The sequence below is a fragment of the Amblyomma americanum genome, chromosome 2 (genome assembly GCF_052857255.1).
Source record: "Amblyomma americanum isolate KBUSLIRL-KWMA chromosome 2, ASM5285725v1, whole genome shotgun sequence".
Taxonomy (NCBI): Eukaryota; Metazoa; Arthropoda; class Arachnida; order Ixodida; family Ixodidae; genus Amblyomma; species Amblyomma americanum.
The window spans coordinates 75,078,540-75,096,494 of NC_135498.1; the positions used below are offsets into that span (position 1 = coordinate 75,078,540).

Sequence of the window (17,955 nt, forward strand, 5' to 3'; positions counted from 1 at the left end):
TCAATAGAACATCAGAACGTGGAGCTTAGCGTTACTTGGCTAAATCACGAACAGTGGAAAAAGAGTAAACCAAAAATAAAAGGCAATAAAATCAACGTAATAGATATTTTATATTGGCCTTGGTAGCTTAGATTTCTTTATAACTTGGGAGAAGAAGTTCTTGTAGTCTTTCAGAGGTTAAATCTAATTTAAAACTCATAACACGCAGGCCGGGTTACACGTGGTAAAGTTGCGAGACAGAGCACACGCAATAACCCTGCTTTCTTGCACCATTGCTTCTAACAACCTCGCTCTTAATTTGTGGCTACTTCGTATTCTCAGTATATTTGAAGTTTCGGTTTACTCACAAACAACTGTCTTTATGAAAAGCGAAGGCAAACGAAAACCTGCTAATACTTCACGTTGCGTTTTTCAAGGTCGTGGTGTACGCGGGTTGGACTGTGGCGGTCATCTGCGGCCTGTTGTGCACCTTCATGAAGCTTGCTTGGTACAGAGACCCAGATCCGACCTCACATGGTGTTGCACTGCTCGTGGCGTTCTTCGACCGCATCCTGTGGTCAATCTTTCTCATCTGGACCACGCTGGCGTGTGCGTCCGGCAGAGGCGGTAAGGCTTCTCAGTAAACTTTAATTCACCTTTTTCACAAGATGAGTTGCTATTCGGAGAGTGCGCGAAGATTTGTCTGCAGCCAATAAACTGATTGTAAACAAACGCTCGAGGCCACCGCAGGCGCGGATCGCTTCCACAAGGCACCAAATACGCAGGCGCAGTGGTAGGTATGTGCTTCCAGCTGTCGCCGTCTGTCGCTTGTTTCAACACAAAATACGCATGTGCGTAATAGTTGTTTTTCACAGAGTGGAACTCGGGAAAGGGCTTGGGATGAAAGGAGCACATGTGCAGAGCGGTCATTTGTACACGTCGAATTGTGCATTCTAATGATACTTAAGCTTTAGACAGACATACGCCCATTATACACGCAGAACCGCAGTAACCGGTTCTTTATCTGAAAATATTCCGCCATCTCCCACTCGTTGGTTTGCCTAGCCTTTTCATAGCCATTTCTGACCGGCTTCTAAAATGGCGCAGTGGTTCTGGTGCCGAATAGCGTAAACAATTAACAGCCATGGATCGTACCAAGAGGTGGAGAGAAGCCGTGAGGCGACTACTTCGTGACAGCTGGCCTGTGGTTACGTAGCCCAAAATGCGTAACCACAGGAATTTGTTATATCGGTTCACACTCGCTGAACATTTCCGCTTGACCAGTGCACTAGAACCCTTTGCGTGAAAAAAGACGCGCTGTAAATTGTTTTCTTGGTTAGATTTCTGCTAAGGGAGAGGCTGGCATACTCTAGAAAGGCCATACGTTGCGTCCTAGTCTACAAGAAAATGCAGTTTAGGCGATGTAGCTTTTTCAAGCATTTTTCCTTGCAAGTGTGCATGCAGTATCCCCACAACCTTCGTGCAGGGCCTGTCAACACGTTCCTCTCATGGGGTGCTTTCGTGCCACTGAGCAAGCTCTCGTACGGCGTCTACTTGATCCACGTTCCGTTCATCGAGCTCCTCCTCCACGCATCCAGGGAACGCTTATTCTGGTCCAAATTTACTACAGTAAGTACTGTTCTCTTAAGAATCAGTCGCCAGCCTCACAAGGCTCTCCGCACCTGATGCTTCTTACGGTCGTAGTCGCCCATGTACTGATTAACAGCAGCTGCAGCTCGGAAGAAAGAAACCTTTCATTCGACGACCTTTGTTCCCGCCTCTGTCCTGATACGCGCAGATCTTGCTGTTCGTGGCGGTGCAGCTGAAGCTGAACTTATGCGTATGATATGATTCGATGATCGAAGTTTGCTCAGCTTAGCGTGCATGCTGACGCCTATCCTATATATCTTGGAAAATAATGCTTTACCGCAAGCCTGCTGCCTAAAGAAGTCAGTGCTGATATTGGGAAATGGCAGATGAAAAGACGTCCAGAGGTCTGAGTGTAAGCATTTGCGTTTTTGCAACGTTCATAATTCGAACTTCGGCACTTTTCGCGCATATTTCTTGCATTCACATCAAATAGAGTTAACACAAAGAAAATCTTGTAAGAATGCGGATTTTTGGTTGGTGTGGGTGGAGCCGGGCCAAAGAGATGCCTGTATTAAAACGGTCGCCTTTAGTTTACTCCATGGAGTGCGCAGGGAAGCAGCGATTTTAGGCTCTGGTTAACTAGATGTTTAGCCATAATGAGCGGAATGCTTCTGATGAGTTCGTCCACTTCCGCGAAATTAGGAAAGTAACTCGCTTCGCCTGCGCTAATTTTACTCTGGGCCTGTGCGGTCGTCAGCAAGTCCTCAAGCGAAGGTTTTATATATATTTAAGGATTACACACTTAAGCTTCGTAACAGACGAAGCGGATGGGCATATTTTTACAATCAGGGCACATCTGTAATACCAATAAACATTACATCTCCTCTAGCAACCTTCACTGCTGTTTTTGAAGTCTCCTTTCTGAATTTGCCACGGAAAATATTCCACTGCTAAAATTTATTTACAGGTGACGCTGTTCAACTCAGTGCTCATCTGGAGCTTCCAGCTGGCCTTCTTGTCATTCCTCGCGTGCGAGGCACCGACAGGTGCGCTGGACAAGCTGCTTTTCGGAATGCTCACCGGAGGTGGACGCTCAAAAAGGCAGGAGCATAAACCAAACTGCAATGGAAACATTCAGAAGCCGGAGATAAAAATTGAAGACACTGTAATTTCCCGCTGCTAACTAGTCACCAAGGACTTCGCTTTTCCAATTCCTCTGAATGCCTCCCCGCTTCGCCTCCCGCAGTCGTCTTACATGGTTGTGTGTACGGCGGCCTACCAAAGGGAATGACACTATTGTGGATCGCAAGGTGCGGAGAACGCCCGGTGGGAGCGCCGTGCTCCTAGAGGACACTCAACCTTGTTAATGTCGTTCGTCAATTATGGACTCACCAGCGACTAACACGCCAAGAACGAGGAATAAAAGAAGTGTTTATTCCCGGCCAAACGAAAACAGCGACATCAAAGCGTAGATGCAAACAAGACAGGGTGTCCATTAGGCCTACGCTCCGCAAGACACTGCTCGTCGTGAACACAACTCAAGAGGACAACAACGGAAATAAACGTTGCTGTGCACTGTATATAGCGAGACAAGACCATCCTTTGTTCAAACGAGGGATATCAGTGGAGCTCCTGGCGTCGCTATCATTGTCAACCAGAGCAGCTAATTTCAATGCCTCAAGGTTTATTGTCGGTGTTCAGTCGCTGCGGTACAAGGAAGGACGCTGTTCCCGCAGCAACTGTCCGAGAAAGTACCGATGGCTGACCCTCACCACTGGTACCATCACGTTCCCTATCATGGCATCACCCCCCCCCCCCCTCCCCACAGACAGCGCTCAAGCAAAACCATTCTGCGGGCAGTTCCCGTGGCCTTCAGCACGCACCATCACCACAATCACAGACTGGATCGTGCCGCTCTCTTGCGAGGACCGAGGACTGCGTTAGACATGCGCAATGCCTTTGCGCTGGGCTGTGCTTGTTCGTCCCCACAAGACGGGAGACATGTTGGCCGGCATGGCCACATGGTGGAGTACGTAGCATTGCGGGCAGATGCGTTGTGCCCCGCACTGCTGACCTCGATTTCATGAGGCTGCTGAGAAGTGTAACGCAGAAATTTGAGACCAAGGATGAAGAACATAATGTTCGACTTTGCGCGTTGTGCCATAATATCGTTTTTTTCCTTAAGAAATTGCATTGCTGCGACAATAATTGATTAAGAGATCCGGAAGTTACATCTGCCAAGCTTTTTCTTGAATGGTGTGCGAAGAGGAGCTGCGTTAACTGTACTTCGCAAATCGCTCTCGGCAAAGAGAGCCAGAAGTGGAGCCCTGATGTTAAGGACGAGAACACCAACGGTTGCTACACTTTTGTGTGATGTCAAGAATTCATCGGTGTTCTTATTTTCACTTGTGACAGTGCGTATGAGACCATGAGTGCATACGTGCAAGTGACTGCAGACTTTGCCATGAACAAAAAGAGTGTCATCACATTTTCATCTATATTTCAAATGTGCTTGAGTCCATGGATGGAACCATTCGTATACAAGGTCGTTCATTAAAGTTCATATACAACTTGAAAGTTCTCTTTTCTATCGTCAAGGCAAGATTACATGCCAGTTGATTTTGCTAGCTTTCGAAGCCCGTTTCCAAAGTCAGCTTTATTGGGCCATTATCGCTATATGAGTTTTACATAAAATATATTTCAGCCCAAAATTCGTTGCACCATACTGAATCACGCATGGAGCAGAGATCACGACACATGTGTTGCGGACACTCGTACTCAATCCATGGCTCTCCGGAGGTAAGCTGTGGCCCATGAAGTGCGTAAAGAAAAGAAAATCACGAAGTTGCAACAAAAACTATTGAATTGCATCGCGTGAGCTGTCATATGTTGTACGAGAATGGTGAAAATGAGCCGCAAAAGAAAAAAGTATTCAAAACAGTTTGGCACTAACAGGCTTTGCTGTGTTTCACTCAAAACGAGCTCCTCTCCTGTTACGCCTCAAATAAGGGAACCCTGAAAAACCATATGGATGTTTGGTAAGACCTCCACCTTGCTGTAAATGAACGCGGTCAGTCGTGTGGACGCTAAGCGACCGGAACTCATTGGGAACCACCATGCAGTGCCTGACTTAGCACTGCACGTGATTAGTGTTAGTAGAGGAAGCGTAGCGGCACAGGAGGCTGCCTTGTTGTCTTCAGTAACTACAGTGATGAAGGAAATATTATTTTCCGCCCAAAAGATTTGAGCAAAACAGCAAGCCTGAGCAAATATAGAGGAGGCAGAATTATAGGCTAAATTAGAACAACTAATGCAGCTTGGAAGTCGAAATCACAACTCATTATCTGGCGTGCTGTAGAAAAAAGAAGGACATCGACCAGAAGATACTTTTCAATACAGTCAGTGTGCTTTGTTTTGGACATACGCAATGCCTCGTGACAACCCAGTAGAGTACTTCCTCTAAAAAAAAAACTGTATTGTTGGCAGTTGTCATCGAGTGGTATACGACATTCATAACCCAGACTGAGATGTAAGTACTTACATCAGAGGGAAGTTCAAAATTCTGAACAACCGTGCGCCTGCGCGATGCCAAGCGTTACTTTGTTACGGGGCAAACAGTTACGCTCTCTTCGGCTAGAAACGCCGACTTCGATATTTTTTTTTCTTGTCACGCACAGGAATAACGACACCTGTTCTTTAAAGCCTAATGAACACCCTCCGCAATTTAGAGAGCAAGCAATTATTTTCAGCCACATACTAAGCAATATTCACTGCGTGAAGACTTACTAGAAGTCTCCAAAGTGCGCGCACTTCATAAGGCTGCCTGAACATTTATCCTGTTGTGCAGTGAATTGAGCGCACAGCCCCAACTGCTATGCGCATGCTTAACGCCGCCGAAACGCAGTGATCTGCAAAGGAAGCAGCCACAGTTCATTCTGCGAGTAGATCCACACTGATCTCTGCCAGATTTCAGGGACTTCGTCATCGGTATTAGTCAACAGTCGGGCATCACAAAGTTCTCTGTGTACAGTCATGGGCAATATGAAAGGGAACAAAATCTGAGCATTCGTTTATTGATTATTCCGCAATTATATGTGACAAGCACCGTTATTTCTGTTTTCTAACTAGTTTTCCTCTTTCCGTAAGATATACAAATGTCATTCTCAATTTAGCGGAGAAATAGCCAGAAAGTTTTCCACTCTGTACAAACAGTTTTCCCTCTCATATTGCTCATGAATTTACGGAGCGCTGTTATGTAACATTGTGCACAGAAAATTTAGTTGATTACTTACAATCCTGTCTATGTGCTACAAGGCTACTAAGTATTCCTTCGAATGCAAATAAATATAATGGCATGCTTGCATCGCTTGCGCTTCCTAAATATAACTGGCATATTTTCTTAGTGCAATGAATTGCGCCAGTACGCAACGAGCACTTGTAAGTCAGATCGAATGCATGAGGATGCTGCCCTAGCACGTCGTACAATGTAACTAAGCCACAGGAGCCACCGCACTGCAATATGAAATGCGAACAGCGAACGATCATTAACATCCCATCTTTCAGTGGTTTTATTTCACGCGCAGAGTAACAGTACAACGAAAGCACGTCAACAGAAACAACACCATATAGTTATTCAATCAATATAATCTGTCAAAAATCAATTGACACTGAGTAATGTCCTCCACAAACTTTATCGTATAGGGTCTAAATTGGCCTGTGTCGGCTCATGAAAACAAGTTAACCTACCAAATGACTCTTGCAGTATGAGACAGTTGGCGTTTGATTCCAAAACGCAGGCCACCCACAAATTAAAATGAAAATATAAAAGTCACCATTATAGTCACCATTATAAAAGTCACTATTATGCCACCTTCGAAACTGCATGTGGGCAGATGTCCTTCAGTTCTGCCTTGCAGACTCGATCTCCAATGCCTTGCATCAGCGCACCCTATTATGGGACCTCGAGCCTTTAGGAGATGTCGGTCCATCGCTGCTTTTCCTGGAAGACGTGTGCACTAGCGTGCCCGTGTCGCTGCTGGACGTGTAGATGCGGGCGACCACAGGGATCCCCAGCAGCGAGTCCATCGAGCTCCCGAATGAGCTCCACGGGGTGCTGCTAGTGCCGAAAGCCTTGGCAGCAGCAGGACAGTAAGAGACGCCAATGTTAGATTGCTCACGGCATCATTCGAGCTCGACGTCAGAGCTCAAGACTACATCTTCAATACCAGTTCGTTCCTTGCTTTATTTATTTATTTTGCAGAAACGCTGCAATAGATTTAGAGAGCATTTTGAGTTATCTGGCCAGACGGATACAGTGTTCAAGCTTATTTCTCTATATAAAATGAAAAACCCCTCTGAAATATGTTTTTATTTATGGACCAGTTTAAACCAAGCTATCACCGTTTCTGCATTTCTGCATTTTTATATGTCGATTCGAAAACTGCAAACGTTTTCCTCCTCTATGAGACAGGTCTATATATATATATATATATATATATATATATATATATATATATATATATATATATATATATATATATATATATATATATATATATATATATATATATACATCAAGGGAAATATCTCGTTTGTATGGAGGAACTTTGATTTATTATTATGAGAACTGATCGAGAAGATTTCTGTTTAAAAATAATATAATCAGCAAGGAGTGCATTAAGGCATAAATGAGCGTTCTAGGGTGATTCCGGAGAAAGTTACACCTGGTCAAACTTGTGTCCAAATCAAGCGACATTGAAGATAAAGAAACACATTGGATATTTTCTTACATATTACACTGCAATTCAAAGCGCGTTCTTTATTTACGCCAGAGGCGAAAAATCGCCCTTCTGTTTTAACTTGCACCCACATTACTCCTTAATGCAACCATGTTTTTTGTTCCGCACTGGAAACAGTCTTTCCTGTCGAAGCTTGGTAGCGCTACATTCGGGTAAATGTGCCCCTAGGGCCTGCCAAGCCGTGTTCCGGCCGCCAGTGCTATTAAATAAATTATTGCGCATTCGCCACTCTTCAAATGGAGGCTGCAAAAAAATAAGCGAAGGTGTCGAAGCGAGCACTCTCTCTTCTTCGCGAATTAAATATAACAGTTTTTAAAAGAATCTCAATTCACCGAACTAGTACCCTCTCATTTTGCAAGCGTCTAACAAGCAGTCATTAAGAGAATGCGGAGTCCAGGTTTGGGGGCACCCTAGACCACCACTGCGGCAGTAGCAAGAGAAGACTGTGTAAATGCAAAAAAAAAGCCTCTACGTATATCCATCTTCAGGCTCTGGAAGACGCACGGGGCCTTAATGTACTGCAGCATTGTCCTCACTGCATCCATAATTACCTCGCAGCAAATATCGCGAGCTTCTTCTTTCACGCCAGTGTGCTCCAATGCGTTCGAAAGGAGTATGATGGAGATGTTTTTTTTTTTCATTTGCAAAAATGGCAAATAAGACTCCAAACATCTGAGGGGGATCTTAATGAACGCAAACTATGCAGAAAGCATTTGTCCGAGCACCCGTCCGGAGATGACACCTGAAACATTGCATCTATTACTCAAGTTCATAAATTTAACTCCTCTTCATCTTTCATTACCATTATCCTGACTACGTCTACTGCAAGATAACAGGCCTCTCCCGTATCACTCAAATTAACACTGACCTGCGCCTGTTCAGACCACCTCACCCACGCAAACTTCCTAATCCCATCGGCCAAACACCCCCTCTCTTTGACACCCCCTGTTGCGCTTCTTCGCTTAGAGTACACTCTATAACCGTAAAAGGACACTAAAGCCAAATATCAAAATAGCCAGGATTATTCCCCGGGAACACTAACAACGTTTTTTTCGGCGTGAAAAAGAAAATCGCAAATTAAAGCCACGATACCCTAAAACACTCAGCTCGCCAGCGCAAAATGAGCACTGTTGGGTCATTTCTGTGGTGCATTTGCAGTGCAGCTCTACGACCAATCAGAGACTGGAAGCCGAAAAAGTGAGGCCGCCTCAGCGCCCCCACTATATGGTAATTCGACGGTAATTTCTTACTGACGGTGAAATAGCGTCCCTCGAGAGAGTCTGAGAATATTACCAATCACAGCAGTACGAATCCGTGCATCGCAGTTCTGCTAGTACTTTACTTTCACGCCGTTTTCGGACTTGTAATAGCTTTTTCCCCTTTAATGTCATATTAGGTATCATGTGACACTAACATATCAGTCTAGCTTGCCTTAGCATTTACACATGGCGTCAGGCATCCCTTCGAGGGATGACAGGTTATCTCGCCTTAGCACCAAATCAAATCAAATCAAAGTTTATTCGTCTGTATCCGTACACATTCATAAATTCTGATCTGCCTAAGCACATTTTGCTTGTTCGGTCATCAGGCAGCAGGTGGAGAAAAAACTCTATATGCATAAAATTCTTGTCTAAAAAGTCGTGCTAACATAGAGAAAAAACTCTGTAAAGACAAAATACCGCATACGAAAGAACTCAAGCTATACTAATGGCAACACATTTGCACACCAATTTCTTCATTTCTGTACATCACATGCCATAGAAGATAATTACCTGGGGTTGGTTCAGTACCGCACTCTTCTCTTTTTCTTTCTTTTACCGTTACACCATTTCCTTTTTGACAGCTTGCTGTGCTGTCCTGAATTTCAGCTCAAGCCATTTCGTCACTCTCTATGCACCGTGTATATGTGCTGGCGCTTTTCAACCCACAAATATGATCTGAGATACCATGCGTTCATTGGAATAGGTGCTGGGCCTATTAATATTTGTTTCCATACGTTTACTTCCGGCATTACTCATTGGAAGTTTACAAAGCCCTAAATGTTTTGGACACGTTCATCTAGTGTGTTGAGAGCTCATCGCGTTTAACACTACCTAACGACAACTTCTTTTGGGTTCCTTTTTTGTCGTTGTGTTAATGTGACCGCAGAGAGAATAGATACGGGCAGGCCATGTACTCAGGGTGGATTCCAAGCCAAGAAAAACGAAGCAGGGGTCGGCAGAGAGTGAGACGGGAGTATGAAATCACAAGCTTTACGGGAATAGAGGCTCAGCGGCTGGCGCAAGATAGTGTTAATTGAGGGTATATCGAAGAAGCGCTCAGTCTGCAGTGGGCATCGTTAGGTTCATGACTCTGATGGTGATTATGATCACGATGAAGATGACGGTGAAGATCTTCATTCTTTGTTTTACTAAGGACGCACCTGGGAACCCGGCAGGGTTTTTCCGAGCGGCTCCGATTCACTCTCTGGCCTTGAGGCAGCGGCGGATGAAGTAGCAGCCTTAGAGGGGAATACCACATGCCTGGTGGCCACATCCACCCTTCGCGATATCTTGCGGCTCTTGGGTGAGGAGCGCGGTGAGCGCCGCTCCATCTTGCTCGCTGACTGCGTACACCACATGACGCTCGCTGTACGCATAACGGACTAAAGTGGTTCATTGTGATGCGTGAATTGCAAATATATTCAGAATGGCGCATTGGCACTATGTGTGCAGATTCGCGAGGACGGAATAAATTTCTTTTAATCAATTTCACTTTAAAAACTATAAGTTATTACACAAATTTTGATGACCCAGTCATCACCAATTTCCAAAATTACTTGTGCAGAGTCTTCGGCTGACTGCTCAAAGTGACTTCAAAAAACATGATATATTTTATTTTGTTGAACCGATATAATATTTTCTTTCCACTGTGGCTCACATCCTTTTCTATCCAATAAACCTGAGCAGTGCAGGTTCTTGATTATATGATTATACGATTATAGGGGTTTAACATCCCAAAGCAACTCAGGCAGGTTCTAGAAGTTAGACACCCGAAGAAAATGTCATGATACAATGCGGCGTCCTCTGTATTCTGCCACGGGTAGATGGTCGAGCTAAAATAGCGCAAAGGATGCGGAACGTGAGGACAGTGAATAAACATGGCGCTCCGCGCGTTTGTATCTATGTGCGTCCACTTTTTACGCTGTGAACACCATTTCGGGCTGTTTAAATACATGTATGTTGTCGGTTTCTTTGCGCCTTTTACTCTAAAAACTTGAAGCAACTTGGGCAGCATGCAGTCAATTTCAAGCGAAACAGGATCATGAAACGCGTCTATGTCTGCCGAAGCTATAACATGGTAGGTCGAAGAGCTTGCCTCGACAGTCAAGGAACTGTCGCTTCGCTGAACGCTTTGGACCACTGTAGATGTCGACAGTGGCTGCTGCTCACTAGGCGCTTCACTGGATGATGTCAGCATCTCCCGGAGGTGAGGGTACTTCCGGTACAGCTCTTCGCCGCTCAGCACAGGCCGCACGAACGACTCTTCCGGGGCGCTGCATAGGCCCCGAAGCTCGCTCATCGAGGTCATCTGGTTGGTGAGCTCCGTGGAACGCTCGCCCCCCACCAGCATCGAGTCTAGGTGCAAGCCGCTGTTGAACAGATCGGTGTCCATCTGCTGGCCGGAAGTCGAATCGGTGATCTGCGAAGGCTGCAGGAGAGCCGGGGGCGAGCTGTACAGTTGATCGCCGAAGCTGGCCTGGGACCAGACAAGGAGCGTCGCCGACTGCTTGCGGCCGGCGTAGCCAGGCGTCCATGACGGCTGGAATCCCCTGCAGTTCGGAGACAGACATACCCGCAGGTACTAAGCATGGCATTAATTTCAAGACCCCACAGTGGCTTTATCTTTCTCTTTAAGCCATAACTTTGTTTTTTTTCTGCATGGCTTCAAATAAAATACCACCCTTACGTTATGTTTCGTGAAAAGCGGCTCTCACCGAGAGCCAGCCTCCTTTGTTTTTTTCTGCATGGCTTCAAATAAAATACCACCCTTACGTTATGTTTCGTGAAAAGGGGCTCTCACCGAGAGCCAGCCTCCACGTTACGTTTTTTTTTTTAAGCTTTGCTCCTTTCACCAGCTCTCTAATTCATTCCATCACATGTATTGTTCATATGTCCATCCTCTGTAAGGTGTTGTCACGCCATTCTTTTTAACTAATAACTCTTGCACACTCGCGCACATAGCAACCGAGAGGTGTTTCGAAGCCTTCGCCGGCGTGATAAGACGGCGAGTCTTTCCCGATGACAACAAAAGTTACAGGATGCGCGAGGCACGCGCTGTATTGACGAGGTGGTCGCGTGATCTCGGTGAAAGCTAGCGTGGCCGCCGAGAACTTCGCTGCCAAGACACAAAGAGGAAGAAGACAAAGGTAGTGGCAGGGACGTGCAGGAGGTATGTCACGTGATCGCGGACAGGTTCACTCAACTCCACTTCCATTCTCGAACCTAGGCGCCATGATTCTCATACCATCCAGAAAATGACAATCAGCGCAAAATTCTAACACTGCAATTCAGGGTGAAGTCAACAAAACAGGCCCCTCTTTAAAACAAGCACATCACAAACGCAAAAGCAAACTAAGTCCGAACACTAGAACCCCGTGGGGTAATTCGTGCATAGCAAGACATATCTTTAGCTGGCGTGTGCGACGGCCGCTTTTTCTGCGCTACTGCGCTTTGCGGCGAAGCAAACTTGAGTAAAGTTCAATATTAACTACAGGCTTAGTGAGCCTGTGCTTAGATTAGGTATTTTCTCAAGTTTGCTCCGTCACAAGCTGCAGGAGCAAGAAAAACGTGGCCGTCACGCATACCGGCTAAAGATTTGACCGGCTGTACTTCATCACCGCAGCTCCAAACCATACGCAAAACTACAATGGTCCCGTATCGGTAAACGGCCACTAACGCTCGGTCGAACTTTTCAGCCGGGTAACTCCCCTTCCAGGAACACAACAGATTATAAACACTAAGGAACTATTGATAGCACCGCAAGAGCGGCCAGGAGGAGGAACTTATCTTTCAGATTTTTTTTTTTCAGATCAGCCACACAATCGTCCGGCCTATACAGCAAGAATGTAAGCACAATCAAGCTCCTGTGCTATCAATTCGCCTCCGTCCTTCTTAAAAACTTCCTAATTCTCCCTCCATGCAGAGTGCGCATCACGAAGTCCTGGCCTCTTGTCATCGTTAAATATCGCTCTTCATTCTCATTATATAACCCTGCTCAGCTAATAATCATGTAGTGAATATTTACATTTCTCTTACAATAAATCCCCTAATTAGCAGCCCTCCCAAATGATTCAACATCAGGAGATCCAGTACGTTTTTTTTTGTGTGTGTTTGCGTTGGCATTGAAACCCCCGCTCACCGATTTGGCAACTGTCTGTCTGCCTACACCTGTTGCCCACCAGTTACCTATGTCGTTTACCTGGGTGGCCCCTATAGGTGGAAGGTGGGCTACCTAAATCACGTAATCTTGAGACGTCACACCGCATTTAGAGCAAGCTGCCCACCTTGGCAGGTGGCAGTTCAATAAGGATTAGTCGCGAGAAGTGTCTCCAGAAGGGCTATCTCGGTCTCACAAGTCCCACCGGCGGCAGCACCTGCCACAGCAGGGAAGTGGCGCATCGCTTAACCGCTGCACCACAGCGCCAGAAATAGCATATGCGCTCCCGGCGATCAAAGAATCCAAATTAGAGGGTGAACAATTACGCACGTACGGGCATTAACCCATTAATGCTATCGCGTCTCATGCCCCTCAGTCTCTTCAGTGTTCCTTCCAGTTTTTGTGCGCTAACACTAAGGCATTTGCTGTCCTTGTACTGGAAACGTTCTACTTGGAATTCTCTTTGGACACTTCCGTGGGTGCTCTTGAGTAGCATTTCTTCGTGGTTAAAGAGGCTCTGCCTGTGTCTCCCAAAAATATAAGAAATCGCAACCACCATTAGCTCAGTTTCTGCTTCGCTGCGCCGCGGGAAAGCGTCTGCAGCGTGCGCTCGTCCCCGAAAAGATGCAGAGGATTTAGGAGATGCGCGCTTTTGCTCAGCGTTTGCAATCGAGGAACTTTGGCTGAAGTTGAGTTTTCTTGGCAGCTACGTATACCGGCTTTCTTATTCGCCGCTACATAAACATGCTTCTTGTCAGGGCCGTCTTTGCTGAAAAAAGTGAAGGATAATTGCGGTCATGGATTCCACACCACCTGCCCCAGGAATATTCCGAAAACATTCTACCCAGCACATATTCATAAAATCTGAAGTACGCAGCGCTACACGTAAGTGAATGACGCTGTGCGCAGCCAGTTTGAAGTAAATGCGTTCGGGGTGGACTGAAATTGTCTTGTCTTCACTCAATACGGCAACCAAGTCCGAGGAATCTGGAAGTTTTCAAGGGCGTTGCTATCAAAAGTTAGAACTAAAAGAAAGCGGTGGGACTCACCTTTGCACGAAGGCGCAGATACAGAGCACGAACACGACAATAAGGAGTAAGCCCCAAATTCCCATCAGAAGACTTATCCACGAGGCTGCGGGAGCTGTGGGCATAAAAGAAACATGAAACTGTAGGCATCGAGAATGTGCAGTTCTCATACCTAGTCAACTAATTAGCTGTACATTCCTAGTATCAGCGATGTACAACTTTGTAGGGCAACAATAAACCTCACGAAGCACGACTACAGTGACAGTAGTGACGCAGCCGTGAGAGTCGTGACAGTGACGCAGTTCATAGCCTAGTTGGTTGGAAAGAAACTTTCACAAGTTCTGCATTCCGGCTACTGATTAAAGACTTCTTTGGAAAGAAAGCAGCACCTGTAGAAAGAAAAAGTGAAAAAAGGGAACGGATAGCAGAACAGTTGGGCCCCCCTCCACCTCTCGCTCACGCATTGACGCAGCAAATGCAATTATACTGAGTCAGGCTCCTCCTGTCACTCCTCATTGTGTTCATCGAATGAAAAGCAAAAGTGGGGAAAGTAGACGTCAGAATAGAACGCCGTGATACTTATTTCCAGCGCCAGAAGCAGAAGACGACAGAAGGATGTAGACACACACCAGTACGCCACGACACTTGCTCTTTCTCCCTTGCATCTAGACGTCGTAGTATCACAGGTTAGGGCGCTCGGCAACTGGGTTGAAGTACCCAGATTTGAACCCGGCAGCGGCGGGAGCATTTCGGTGAAGGCGAAACAAAAAAGAAGCTCATGTGCCGTGCGATTTCAGTGCGTGTTAAATAAACCCGCGTTGTCCAAATTAATTCGGAGCCCTGCACTACGGCGCCGCTTTTCTCTCTTCTTTCTTTCGCTCCTCCTTTCCTCAATTTTCCCACGGCGTGGTTTAGGTGTCCACACGAGGAGGAGTGAGGCAGTTACTGCGTGTGTTCATTCCTCAAAACCAATTTTACGTTTTTTATCACTGTGTTGCAAGCAATCAGCGAAGTAACCTAAGAAATAAAACGCCGTATAGGCACGCTTACCGGCGTCATAGATGGCGGAGCAGTTTCGCTCGCCCCATGGTGCGAACCCCGGCGGACAGCTGCACCGGTTGGCAATGCAGAGGGCTGAGGACGAGCAGTTGGCATCGTCGGAGCACGCCTCGCCCAATGACCGTGGGTAGAACATGCCGGCTTCTGGGGCGTACATGGGCCGCACTAACACACGGAAGCGTATGCATGCAACGATGTTAGACATTTAGATGCACATTACCCCAAGCAAGATTGAACAAAGTGGAGGCACAAGTTGCGACGTCCCTCGTTATTTTTGTCCTGCTACCAGAAATACACATTGTATCATAGGTTGCAACGAAGGTTCATATTCGGTTCCCCAGAAAACACAGCGAAGAAAGCCTCTGAAAACGATTGATACAAGTCATAATCAATTAGCACAGCAGTGAGAGAGGTTGTTGCTGTCAACTGTACCCATTATTGTAGCACTGAGACGGCTATGTCCTTGGTCTAAGGATGCCATATGTTCCTTCAAACAAAAATGAATCAATTTTTCACATGTGGAGTTGTAAAGTCCATCGTTTGCTACCGATTCGATTGACGGGCAGACGCAGTGGCGTTTGGAGCAAATCATATTGGGTTGATTGCTACACATCGCTCCATCAAGATGCAAACGCCGAGATGAATATCTAGACAGGATTTTCACCGGGTCAGGCGCTTATACACATTGCACAGTATAGATGGAAAAGCGTGGATGCCCTCACGTTCTCTCAACTTACTTTCGGTCGTGGTGATGTTGGCCATTTCTCCGATGGCCGAGGCTTGGACGTGGACGGAAGCTGGCAGCAGGAGCCGTTAACGAAAAAAAGGTTAGGTCATAATGTTTATTGTATACATAAGAAAGTTAAACGTATCTTTCCTGCAAAATCTAACACTGATCATTATCATTATCAGCCAGCTTACGCCCACCGCAGGACAGAACAAATGCCTTTCCCAAATATTTCTAATAATCCGTGTGAAATGCCATCCGCAGCCTTCCTGTCGCAGCCTATTTCCTAATCACACTTCCCGCCCTGTCTATCTGCCGCCGACAGCAACGCTTTTGTTTTACTGCCATTCAACTATATTACCCTAATAAATGGCATATGCATAAACGAAGCTGCAATAAACTGGTGCGGCAGGATGCAGAGATCTATATGTCTCTGAGGGAAAGCGGGCTTTGCTGTTCACTCAGCGAGCCTTTCCCGTGTCTTTTTACGCCTTCGGTAACGCTAGCCGCTCCTTCCTCGAAACTGTTCAAAAGAATCCAGCAAAGCTCTAGGCCTACTCCGTCTCCATTCTGTCTTTGGCACGCGAACGCAAACGCCGCACATAGATAAGGTCACCTTTAACATGGCATGCCTACTCTACATCTCATCGGTATACTATGCCGTTCGAGAAGCCTGCGACAGTTTTCATAGATCTTTCGGACACGTATTTGTTCGCAGCTTGAAGCGGCCGTCATTATTGCCGGTATAACTCAGCACGCTGGCGCGTTACCCGACGGAGCACTGTTGCCTCAAGCTGTAGCTTACCTCGTCTTTCTGTCGACGCTGTTCGCGAAGGGAGCCAGCGGTGAATAGGAGTCTTAATGTCGTCCACAGAAGAACCACCACCTCGCATCTCGTGGACTCTTCTTCTTCTGCCTCCTCGTGAAACATCTGCAGTCGTTGTTGTTGTCGTCCTCAAGAAGATTATGCCGCGTGCCCAGTGCGGGGATGGCCAAGACACAGGCTGCCTGAGTCCATTTCTGGTTTCGACTTTTCTTTTTCTGTAATCCGTCACGTTGACAAACTCATAGTAACAGTCTTTATAGGCTAAATATAACTACTTTAATGGCGATAAGTGTGTACGTGCAACGCAGCCTGTGATGAAATGTGGGGCAGCGCTGCTTTGCAGGTAATCGCAATTTCCCGGGGTTTACCGCAGGATGCGATTGCTCGGTGGTTCTACCCGTAGATGTTAGTTGCATTGGGCTTCCTTTTGACATTTAGTAACCTTACATGTCATGCCCATCATAAGCTGGACCTTCGTTCATCATCATCCGCAGCAGTATCAGCAGCGTGACTGCGCCCACTGAAGGGTAATGGCCTCTCTCCATGTCATTTCATTTCATTTATTGGTTTTGTTTGGCCAGTACAGAGACTGCAAACAAGAGAGAGCAAGCTAAAGGCGCCTAGTAGCGCCTGACAGAGGCTGCCCTCCCCAATTAATCGTCTCCTTTGCCAGCTGCGCCCACCGTATCCCCGAAAACTTCTTAATCTCATCCGTCCACCTTACTTTCTGTCGCACCCCTGTTATGCTTGCCTTCTCTTGGAATCTACTCAGTTACCTATAAGTACCACCGTTTATCTTGCCTTCACATCACATGCCCTGCCCAAGCCCGTTTCTTCCTCTTGATTTCGACTAGGATGTCATTAACCCACGTTTGTTCCCTCACCCACTCAGCCCGCTTCCGGTCTCTTAACGTTACACCTATCATTTTTCTTTCCATACCTCGCTGAGGTCAGCCACTCCAGTGTCTCTCTCGGCACTTCGTCCAATTTCTCTCGCGCCTACCATCTGCAAGCATTGTACCGGCCGCACAGTATGGCAGCGTTTCTTTCAAATGAGCTTTTGACATTTTACCTGCGTGTTCAGCATACGAAAAAGTAAAAAAAAAATCGGCAGTAAGACCTTGGAAGGCCGCTCCAGTAGGTTACAGGCTTAAATCGGAGAAGGCCTGACAGTGCATTAAAGACAGGTAGCAGCCAGTCTTCCAGTGATAGTCTTGTTATTTGAGAACAGTATAGAGGGTGGCTGGAAAATTGGGGCAGTAAAAAGTGCTGATCTCAAGCCGAAATAACAAGCCAATCAGAAGAAGCAAAACTCTCTACTTCATGAAAGCCGCTTTAGGGCCCTTGTCTCCCCGCACCTCACAAGCAGCTCATGACAGGCAACGCGAGTCCGCAGACAAAAATACTGGGGGCATTTACAGGGCAACTTAGAATATGGTTGCGATACTGACCAAATAGCTTCACCGCAAATCGAGCCATTCACCGCGTCAGGTTGAATTCTGCTCCAGGGACCGCCAGTTACAAAAACTG

General features: G+C 46.4%; 1 protein-coding gene across 2 annotated transcripts in view; it reads left to right on the forward strand.

The window, feature by feature from the left end:
• LOC144121433 (nose resistant to fluoxetine protein 6-like) overlaps positions 1 to 17,955 on the forward strand; it is a 51,593-nt gene that overhangs the window by 27,379 nt on the left and 6,259 nt on the right. Inside the window, exons 13-15 of one of the 2 annotated variants that reach the window (XM_077654622.1) lie at positions 417 to 606; positions 1,466 to 1,608; positions 2,537 to 4,134. The exons of the other annotated variant lie outside the window; for it this stretch is intronic. Coding sequence (XP_077510748.1) covers positions 417 to 606; positions 1,466 to 1,608; positions 2,537 to 2,752 — 549 coding nt within the window. The 3' untranslated portion in view covers positions 2,753 to 4,134. Of the gene's footprint in view, positions 1 to 416; positions 607 to 1,465; positions 1,609 to 2,536; positions 4,135 to 17,955 lie in introns of those variants that run through there. 2 annotated transcript variants of the gene reach the window in all.